General features: G+C 38.8%; 1 protein-coding gene across 4 annotated transcripts in view; it reads left to right on the forward strand.

Annotated features, from left to right (window-relative positions):
* Positions 1–11,345, forward strand: part of BABAM2 (BRISC and BRCA1 A complex member 2) — a 449,656-nt gene that overhangs the window by 404,698 nt on the left and 33,613 nt on the right. For all 4 annotated transcript variants that reach the window (XM_017545672.2, XM_017545670.2, XM_017545671.2 and 1 more), the window contains exon 11: positions 3,703–3,856. In XM_017545672.2, coding sequence (XP_017401161.1) covers positions 3,703–3,856 — 154 coding nt within the window. The remainder of the gene's footprint in view (positions 1–3,702; positions 3,857–11,345) is intronic.

The raw sequence follows: 11,345 nt of genomic DNA on the forward strand, positions 1-11,345 counted from the left end.
AAAAAAAAAAAAAAAAGAGAGAGAGAGAAAGCAAATGGTTAAAGTGTTCGATTTTGATATAGCTGAAACAATGAACCCCAAATCCTTGGAATTTGGGAAGTTCCTTCAGAGCAAGTTAGCTGGTGGAAGTCCTAAAGTCATTTATGCATCAGAAAATCATGACTTAACCCATAGGCAAAAGTTAAGTGACAGAAATATTTGGTGACAAGGAAAGCAAGTTTTAATTTTTTTAATCTTGACTGAGTTGTACCATTCAAATCATTCTTGTCAGAAATATGCAAAGTATTTCTCATAAATATTTTAGTTACTAACTCATTCTTATGCACAGACCATTTTTAAATAAGCCATTGTTTTGCTGATCATTGACTGATATAGACAGGCTACAACTTAGTTGAATGAAGCAAGATATTTGTATTTTTAAAATTTTATTTTCTCATATGTGAATTACCAGTTTTATCTCTGAAGTTCTCTGACCATTCCTGCTCCCTTAATAATACATTTGCTGTGTTCACTGAGAAAGTATTCAAATTTTAATATTGGCTACAGTTACACTTTGTTAGACAAATCTCCATGGAGAAATAATCATGTAATCAGTGCTTTCTGGGGACCATGGTACATATCAACATTAGCTTGCTGCCATTTTTTAAAAATCAGAACAACTCACTTGCCCAGGTAGATCAATTGCCTTTGCATTTTGCATTATTTCTGATGCTATTTGGGCATTTAGGGGGTCAAAGAAGATGATTCCAAAATAGGTAGGAAAAAATCATTTTTCAGCATATTAAAATGCTAATACCAGCAGCTCATTTTCTACAGAACGAAAGATAGAAGACATTCCAAAGCCCAGAGAAGCCAGTAGTTTGAAAATCACATAGTCTGTGGTATTATCTGCATTGCTTTGGATACTGAGTGATGAGTGTATTTGCTTTAAATTTATAAATTATTGTCATTGAGTTCTACTGTTTAAAATTGTTGCTCTCTTGTAAGGAAGCTTGCATGGTACTTGTGTGCTAGTAACGATTGCTTTGGAGGTTAATCTGTATCTTGTTTTATATTTGCAAAAGTGTACGTAATATAAAACAACTGAAGTCAAAGTATATGCAAATACCCTTTATTTTTTCTTATTTTGGGGGGAGTGGACAGAGTTTCACTCTTGGTGCCCAGGCTGGAGTGCAGTGGTGCGATCTCGGCTCACTGCAACCTCCACCTCCTGGGTTCAAGAGATTCTCCTGTCTCAGCCTCCCAAGTAGCTGGGATTACAGGTCCATGCCACCATGTCCAGCAAATTTTTTGTATTTTTAGTACAGATGAGGTTTCACTATGTTGGCCAGGCTGGTCTTGAACTCCTGACCTCAGGTGATCTGCCCTCCTTGGCTTCCCAAAGGGTTGGGATTATCACGAGAATTGCTAAAACCTGGGAGGGAGGTTGCAGTTAGGTGAGATTACATCACTGCACTCCATCCAGCCTGGGTGACAGAGCGAGACTCTGTCTCAAAAATACATACATACATACATACATACATACATACATACATACATACAAATTAATCAGAAGAAATGGAAGTAGTAATGAGAAAATATATAAAGTTAATTTTAGAAACCAATATTTGTGCAGAGTGACTGAAGATGTTACAGATCATGCTTTGCAAAATGGAGGGACTCAAAAGCGATTTCTGAATTTAATTATTTATCATTTGAGTCCATCTTTTTCATATTTTGTATTGTTCCTATCTATTATGAAATCTCTGTTTTGGCACCAGTAGACACATTCAGACTGCCCTATTGTGCTTGAAAAATGTGACTAAAGAGTGGACATTCAAAATCGTGCCCTTTTCTTTGGTTGTCATGTGATTCATCTGTAGAAACCCCCTACAGCGCTGAGTCAGACATCATCAGAGTCGGTGTACTCAGAGGTCTAGAGGCCCTCCCAACGGGATGGTTTTTTGATTCTTGGGGGTTTTCTGGCTTCTCTTTAGAAGTCTGATACAGACCTAAGTTTTCCTTCAAGAAATCACATTGAGTGCTGATAGGACCTAGTCCAAGTTGAATGTGACCCCAGACTGGAATAGTGATAGATGTATAATTATCTAATATGTACTTCTGTTTCTTTCTTTATTTTTGAGACAGAGTCTTGCTCTGTTTCCCAGGCTGGAGTGCAGTAGCGCAATCTTAGCTCCCTCAACCTTCACCTCAAGTGATTCTCCCACCTCAGCCTCCTGAGTAGCTGGAATTACAGGTGCTCAGCACCATGCCTGGCTAAGTTTTGTATTTTTAATAGAGATGGGGTTTCACCATGTTGGTCAGGCTGGTCTTGAACTCTTGACCTTAGGTGATCCACCCACCTTCACCTCCCAAAGTGCCAGGATTACAGGCATGAGCCACTGTGCCTGGCCTAATTATCTGGTATGTATTTTTAAATATATCTTCAAAGATGAACCTTATACACCCTTCACAATGACAACTTTAGCTTCCTAAATTGTGGCATAGTGGATGAGTCGTAAGCAGATCAAGCCGGTGTCCTTTGGAGCAGAAGGCAATGTGGGGCATAGTAGGAGCCCAGTGTTTGAATCATGGGGCTAGATTTGAGTCTTGCCTCTGCCTAGCTGTGACATGAGAAAGTTAATAAACTTCCTAGAGCCTTAGGTTTGCCCACCCGTTAAATGCAAATGTTGAAGATAATGTCTCTGTCATGGAGTTCTAAGTAACAAATTAGATACCGTGTGTAAAGGTACTCTGTCAATCTAGAAAATTCTATACTTGTTTTTCTTGTTATTTTTATACTGTTCCTATTCTTTTTCCTAGAAATGGATAACATTCACACACAATACATTATATACCTTTATGAATGTGCTATTGAAACAGTCTGTGTTTTTAATGATGATTTGCCTCAACTAATAACCAGTCATTTTACTTTTAAAAATTGAGTTAAAGAACCCCAAAATGAAAAGATAAAGCTTTAACACATGTTAACAGCAAGGATTAGAATTAGCCTATACTGTCACAGCAGACATATTTAGTGCTCAGATTAGTCCCTGATGCATTCCATTAAGGAACTCCCACTGATTTAGGAGATATAAATATATGTGGTAATGCATATGGAAAAAATGGAAACTGCTGAGTATCAAAATTCACTGTTTGATTGGAAGTAGAGTGATAACTTCATTTTTCCTAGTAGTCTGGTTGCCATATTCTATAAAGTAGAACTCTTTACCTTTTTTTCTAAATACATTCTTGAAAAACAGCCTCTGTTCCGATTCCTCCATCAAATTATAGATGCGGAGGACAGTGCCCAACCCTTGAGGAGTTTATGCTATAACAGACACTTAAAGCAGATATGAAGAGAATTCTGCTATGGAGTAGTGATCCAGGGAAGGGCTAGAGGAGAGCATCACCTGGTTGCAGGCACCCAGGCCTACTTCCCTAAGCTTCTGTGACCATTTTGTAGCATTATTACAGCACCTACACATTACGCCTTCTGTTTTCACCCACGTGTGATTTGCCTCTCTAGATTATAAACTCCTTGAAGATGGAGAAGTCACTTTATTTCTTGGTCCCTCTCTATACGACACACCTTTCATCCAAGCCTCAACCAGTATTTGTGGTTCAAATAGAGTTTTGTACCTCACATTCTGATGTAGTCAAAAAAGTATCTTAAGATGTGTTTATGCTCTAACTTTCTTTTTCTTTCTTCTGTCTTTGCAGTTGACCTGCCTCTGTTTTTTCCTCGAGACCAGCCAATGCTCACATTTCAGTCTGTCTATCACTTTACCAACAGTGGACAGCTTTACTCCCAGGCCCAAAAAAATTATCCGTACAGCCCCAGATGGGATGGAAATGAAATGGCCAAAAGAGCAAAGTAAGTGAATCTGTTATTTCCTATAGATAAGAACATTTTGTTTATCTAGTCCAGGGGTTGGTAAGCTACTACCTGCAGGCTAGATCCTGCCTTGCACCTATTTTTGTAAATAAAGTTTTATAGAAACACAGCCACACCCATTTCTTTACTGCTTTAATGCTACAATGGCAGAGCCAGTTGTTGCAACAGAGACTGTATGGCCTAGAAAACCAAAAATATTTACTGTATGGCCCTTTGTAACTTCATCAGGAAGAAGCTGATCTATATCTGAAAGTGTTTCTTTTTTCTACTGTTTCTGTTGGTCTCTAAAATTAGCCGTGACTGCTTTTTTTTCATGGAATGTAGAATTTATCAGAAAACTACCTCTCTATTTAGAGTAGGGAAGAAATACTAAGTAGGAATTCAAGTTACGGGTAAAATGGCATAAATGATGAAAATGTTGGCAGCTACTTTTTATAGTTTTTTAAAAAATGGAAAATTGCAGGTGACAGTAAACAGAATTTCTGCTTAGTAGTCAGTACCTGGAGCCAGTAGCCACTCTTTCGTATGGAAATGAATCTCTGTGAATTCTACACCTCATTGCATCTCTGCAGTGTATACCACAGCCAGTCGCCTAGAGTAAGATCTGTGTATTTCTTGGTCAAATAAACAACTATGCAAATAAATACCTTAGGGCTATTAAAATAGATACGGAAGTAGGATTTCCTAGAGGTTGAAATTGGCTAAAGTTTGGAGTTTAGAGGTACAGCTATTGCTCATGAACCTCACAGTGTGGAAGGCTCTCACTTCAGTCATCCAGAATAGGTAAATATAGAAATATGCTGAGTGTTTTTTTTATATTTAAGACTTTGGTGTCTGGAACATCAGTCTTCATGAACCATGGCCTCCTAGATTAAGAAGCAGTGGATCAAAATCATAGTTTCCAAAAATAAATCATGGAGTGGCATGTGGTTATTACTTTCTCGCTTGGAACAGCCATATGCTTCACACCTGTGATCCCAGCTGAAGGATGTTCAGATCCAAAGGATCACACAAATATAGACTATCTATTAAGCATCCTCTTCATTTGCTCATCCAGTATTTATTAAGCATCTATCATGTTCCAAGCATTGTGCTCTATGCTAGGAGTATAATGATAAACCAATTGGAAATTGTCCCTGTCTTCATGGAATCTATCGCCCAGCAAGGGAGATAAAGCCTTTATCATAGGAAACTTCTGACAGTTTCAAAGTACTTACAAGCAAAGCCTGGACCTCCAGATCTGGAATGTTCTTGAATAGCCATGACTAATCAAGAACTTAATAGGACTTACTGTTCTTGCCTCCTCCTCCCAGAGAGACCCCATTCCCTTCTATGGGGGCTCCCAGCCTCACGTGTATTTTTCTGTAGTACTAGACCTTCACTTATAGCAGGCTTGAGACCTTTTTTTTTTTTTTTTTGAGACAGAGCCTTGCTCTGTCACCCACACTGGAATGCAGTGATGTAATCTCGGCTCACTGCAACCTCTGCCTCCTGGGTTCAATCAATTCTCCTGCCTCAGCGTCCTGAGTAGCTGGGACTACCGGTACGCACCACCATACCTGACTAATTTTTGTATTTTTAGTAGAGACAGGGTTTTGCCGTGTTACCCAGGCTGGTCTTGAACTCCTGACCTCAGATGCTCTACCTGCCTCAGCCCCCCAAAGTGCTAGGATTAGGCGTGAGCCACCGCACCCAGCCTGAGACTCTTAAATAATGAAAGGGTGTCTCCTAGAAACCAAGACTGCCTCAGATTCATATGCAGAATCCTGAGTTGTTATCTGAAACTAATGTGCCTTCTTCTTTCCCTTTATTTTCTCTTTTTATCCATGACACCCAAGTCTGAAATCCCATTAAGGACAAAAACAAGCATATGCAAATATAACCGGTAACAATGATTAAGACTTAGATACCTTGAAATGCAGTGGAAAAAAGGAGTTATAAAGGATGTTTTATGCTTAAAGTATTGATATTGTTTAATTTTCTGGGCTTTCCCTGTGTATACATAGGACCTACCCTTTGAAGATGGGCGTTATTTGTGGTGTGTGCTGTGGAGTCTGAACCAGACATGTCTTTGTGGTTTCCATGGCAAAGCTATCTTGGTGTGTGTGTACGTGTGTGTGTGTGTTTTTCTTCAGTAGACATTTTAGCATGTATGAATTGAGTCTTTAAGAAGTTGCAGACCACAAGCCTGTGATTTCAGTGTAGGAATATCATAAGTGAAGGCTGTTTATCTTAACAGATTGGTTCAGAGTTTCAAGAGACATTTGCTTTATGTTAACACCAGTCTAAAGAAAACATCTGAAGTAATGTTTAAAAAATCTGCTTTCTACTGTAGTGAAGATGGATCCATTTTAAATGTAATAAAGGAGAAAGCCAGCAGCTCATGCTAGCAAGAAGAAATAAAGTTTCCATTCTTCAACTGAACTAGTAACTTCCCTAGGCTGTGTCAGAAAGCCAGATAAACACAGTGAAAGAAGTGTCCTGCAGTGCAGGCTTGAGACTGGTGGAGAAGCTTGAAGAAAAAGGATGGAAAGAGAGGAAGGTCAACTGTAGCATTCCTTCCACACCCTGTTTCTTTGTCCTGTGAAAATACTGTATGTACACAGTGCGTAAAAGGCTGCAATTCACTTGGGGAGCTCTGCCCATGACATAAACACGCTCATGGTTTATGACCAGCAGTAGAGCCTTTTGAGTGGAATCAGCTGTTTATTCCCTCCTGTAGAGCAAAATTCTAAACAGTGTAACTTCAGAAAGGACACTTTCTGGCACTGACCGGGCTGTTCCTACCACATGTGCTTCTTTCTTTCTCGTGGCTGTCCAGCAAATTCTGTCCCTCACAAGTGAAATACCACTTACAGGGTGAGCACAGGCTTTGGGGTCATGCATGCCCCAGTTGCTATTGCAGAGTCTAATCCTGCAAGCTCTGTGGTCTTGGGCAGAGCTCTTAACCTCTCTGAATCTCATTCCTAAAACAGGACTGTACTCCTCCCTATTGGGTGGACTTGCTGTGAAAGGCCAGCAAGTTAACATGTGGAAGGCCGTGGGTTTTAGCTTCTGCTGTGTACCTCAGTGCCTTTGCTCGTGCCTTTCCTACCACCCTCTTTCTGCCCCCTCAAATCGACACATCCTTCAGCCTTCTCCCATGTGGGTTTTCCCATCCGCCCTACTTTGCCGGCAGCTCTTTCCCCTCTTCCCAGTCTCCATTGACTCTCATCACATAGGGCTTTGGAATCTCTTTTGTATTTTCTTTACGTTTTTCACATCTTCATATATATTTTGTTTCCTTAACCAAACCATGAGTTCTTTGAAGGCAATGGCTTTGCATATATATCTTTTTTTAAAATTGCAGTGTAATTTACATACAATGGAGTGAACCGGTTTTAAGTATATCTTTTGAAAGTTTTGAGAAAGTTACCTTTATACCCCCTTTCCAAATAGTTTCACTCTCAAGGCTACTCTTCTGACTTCTATCCCCATGTCTTAGTTTTTCCTTTTAAATACTTCTAAATGGGATAATACAGATCATATACTCTTTTGTGTCTGACACAATGAAAATTATGTTCATTTCATTCAACATAATTAAGATGTATCTGTTATGGTGGCCCGGTGCGCTGGCTCACACCTGTAATCCTAGCACTTTGGGAGGCCAGGGCAGGCGGATTACCTGTGGTCGGGAGTTCAAGAACAGTCTGGCCAACATGACGAAACCCCGTCTCTACTAAAAATACAAAAATTAGCCAGGCATGGTGGCACACACCTATAATCCCAGCTACTCTGGAGGCTGAGGCAGGAGAATCGCTTGAACCCAGGAGGTGGAGGTGCAGTGAGCCGACATTGTGCCACTGCACTCCAGCCTGGGTGACAAAATGAGTCAGCATCTCAAAAAAAAAAGATCTATCTGTTATGGCATTTCTTTCTTACTGCTGAATAATATTCCATTATATGAATATAGCATAATGTATTAATCTATTCACCTGTGTGTAGATATTTGTGTTGCTTCCAGGTTGAGGATTTTATTAATAATGCTGCTGTAATTATAGACATGTTTTCCTTTCTTCTGGTAAATACCTAGGAGTGGGAGTATATATGTGATTAACTTTATAAGAAAGTCACAAGCTTTTTCAAAGTTGTATGTGTTTACCATTTCATCAGTAGTATGCCAGGGTTCCAGTTGCTTCACATCCTCGCCAACACTTCCTATTGTCAGTCTTTTTAAATTTAACCATTCTAGAGAGGATAAAGTAAGGTCTCATGTTTTAAGTGTACATTTCCTGGTGATAAATGATGTTGAGCATCTTGGCATGTGCTAATTGGTTTGTCTTCTTTCATGAAATGGCCGTTCAAATCTTGGCTAGTTTTAATTTGGTTGTTAGTCTTTTATTAATGAGTTTTGTATATGAGTTTCTTTATATATTTGTCAGATATATTTATTATGAGTATTGTCTCTCAGTCTATGGCTTGCCATTTCATTTTCTTTTTCCTTTTTTTTTGAGATGGAGTTTTTGCTCTTGTTGCCCAGGCTGGGAGTGGCACTGGTGTGATCTCAGCTCACTGCAACCTCCACCTCCCGGGTTCAAGCAATTCTCCTGCCTCAGTCTCCCGAGTAGCTGGGACTACAGGCACCTGCTACCATGCCTGGCTAATTTTCTTTTCTTTTTTTTTTCTTTTCTTGGTAGATACGGGATTTCACTGTTGGCCAGACTGGTCTCAAATTCCTGACCTCATGATGCGCCTGCCTCGGCCTCCCAAAGTGCTGGGATTACAGGCATGAACCAACATGTCCAGCCTCTTTTTCCTTTTTTTAAATAGAGACAAGGTTATGCTATGTTGCCCAGGCTGGTCTTGAGCCCCTGGGCTCAATCCTCCCACCTCAGCCTCCCAAAGTCTTGGGATTACAGGTGTGAGCTGCTGTTCCTGGCCCATTTCATTTTCTTAAGCATGTCCTTTGATGAGCAGAAAATCTTAATTTTTTTAATGAAATCTATTTTCTATGTTAATGCTTTTTGTATACCCAAAATTATTAGCCTACTAGAAGGTCTTGAAGAAATTCTCCTATATTTTCTTATAGAAGCTTTTGTTTTGACACGTAGGGCTATGAACCATCTCAAATTAATTTTTGTCTATGATATGAAGTAAATCCAAGGTTAATCTTTTGTTCATATATATCCAGATATTACAACACCATTTGTTGAAAAGACTTTTCTTTCCCTATTGAATTACCTTTACATCTTTGTCAAAAGTCAATTGACCACATGTGAGTGGGTCCATTTCTGAGTACTCTATTCTGTTCCATTGATAGGTCTGTGTACCAGTATTTCTTGAAATCAAGAAAGATAATTCTCCAAGCTTGTTCTCTTTAAAGATTGTTTTGGATATTCTAGGTCCTTTGCATTTTCATATATATTTTAGAATAAACTTGTCAATTCCCACCTCTCCCCTGCCCCCTCCCTCCATAAAAGCCTGCCGGATTTTGATTGGGATGGCATTGATCTGTTGATCAACAAGGGAGGAATTGACATTTTTATAATACTGAATCTTCCAATCAGTGAACATGGTTTCATTTAGGTCTTTAGTTTCTCAGAATTTTTAAAAATATTTCAATGTAGAAGTCTTGAAATATTTTTAAATGTTTTTGCGTTTTTTTTTTTTTTTTAGACAGAGTCTTGCTCTATTGCCTATGCTGGAGTGCAGTGGTACAATCTTGGCTCGCTGCAAACTCCACTTCCCAGATTCAAGTGATTCTTGTGCCTCAGCCTTCTGAGTACCCAGGACTAAATTACCCAGGATAACTTTTGTATTTTTATTGATTTATTTTTTTGAGACAGAGTTCTGTTCTTGTCACCCAGGTTGGAGTGCAATGGCATGATCTTGGCTCACTGCAACTTCTGCCTTTTAGGTTCAAGTGATTGTCCTCCACCATGCCCAGCTAATTTTTGTATTTTTAGTAGAGACAGGGTTTCACCATGTTGGCCAGGCTGGTTTTGAACTCCTGACTTCAGATGATCCACCTGCCTCACCCTGCCAAAGTGCTGCGATTATAGGCATGAGCCACCACACTCAGCCAATTTTTGTATTTTTAATAAAGACAGGGTTTTGGTATGTTGGCCAGTCTGGTCTCGAGCTGCGGGCCTCAAGCAATCCACCCACCTCGGCCTCCCAAAGTGCTGGAATTATAGGAATGAGTCACTGCACCCCACCTGTTTTTGCTTTTATTGCAAATTATATAAAAATATAAAATATTTATAAACATATAAAAATATAAAAACAAAATTTTTTTAAATTATTTTTCAGTTGTTTGTTGCTAGTATATAGGAATACAAATGATTTTTCTATACCGACATGGTGTCCTGTGACATTGCTAAATTTACTTATTACTATTAAAGTCTAATAGATTTTTTTATAGATTTCTTTTAACTTTTTACATAAAGTCATGCCTTATGCTAACAACTTTACTACTTTCTTTCCAATCTTTATGTTTTTGTATTTCTTTTTCCACCTACTTGCACTGACTAGGACCTCCAGTACAATATTTTACATAAGTGATAAGAACAGAATCTAACTGTATGTTTCTCTATTAAGGTTGATGTCAGCAGTAGGCTTTAAATAGATGTCTTTATCAGATTGAAGAAATTATCTTGCATTACTACTTTGCTAAGAGGTTTTTTTAAATCATGAATGGGTGTTGAATTCTATAGATTGTTTTTTCTGCATCTTTTGACACTGACATAATCATACAGTTTTTCTTTATTCTGTTAATGTGAATTAGATTAATTAGTTTTTACATGTTGAACCAACCTTGCATTCCAAAGATAAACCCTTCTCCGTTGTGATTTTATCCTTTTTTATATTATTAGATGTGATTTGCTAAAATTTTAAGATTTTTACATCTACATTTATTAATGATATTGGTCTAAAATTTCTTTTCTTGTGTTTGTCCTTGTCAGGTCTTTAGTGTCAGCACTATGCTGGCTCCATTAAATAAACTGGAAAATATTTCTTCTTCCCTTGTTTTCTGAAAGAGTTTATGCAGATTTAGTATTATTTCTTTCCAAATGTTTCATAGGGTTTTATTTGTGCAAAGAATATTTAGTGTCTTTACTAAATATAGGGATATTCAGATTGTTGTATTTCTTCTTGTGTTCGTTTTAGCAAGTTATGTTTTTAAATAAGAAATTAGGCCAAATGCAGTGGCTCATTCCTGTAATCTCAACACTTTGGGAGGCCAAGGTGGGTGGATCACCTGAGGTCAGGAGTTTGAGACCAGCCTGACCAACATGGAGAAACCACATCTCTACTAAAAATACAAAATTAGCCAGGTGTGGTGGCATATGCCTGTAATCCCAGCTACTTGGGAGGCTGAGGCAGGAGAATCACTTGAACCCAGGAGGCAGAGGTTGCAGTGAGCAGAGATCGCACCTTGCACTTCAGCCTGGGCAACAAGAGCAAGACTCTGTCTTAAAAACAAACA

The sequence above is a fragment of the Cebus imitator genome, unplaced genomic scaffold, assembly GCF_001604975.1.
Source record: "Cebus imitator isolate Cc_AM_T3 unplaced genomic scaffold, Cebus_imitator-1.0 Scaffold180, whole genome shotgun sequence".
Classification (NCBI taxonomy): Eukaryota; Metazoa; Chordata; class Mammalia; order Primates; family Cebidae; genus Cebus; species Cebus imitator.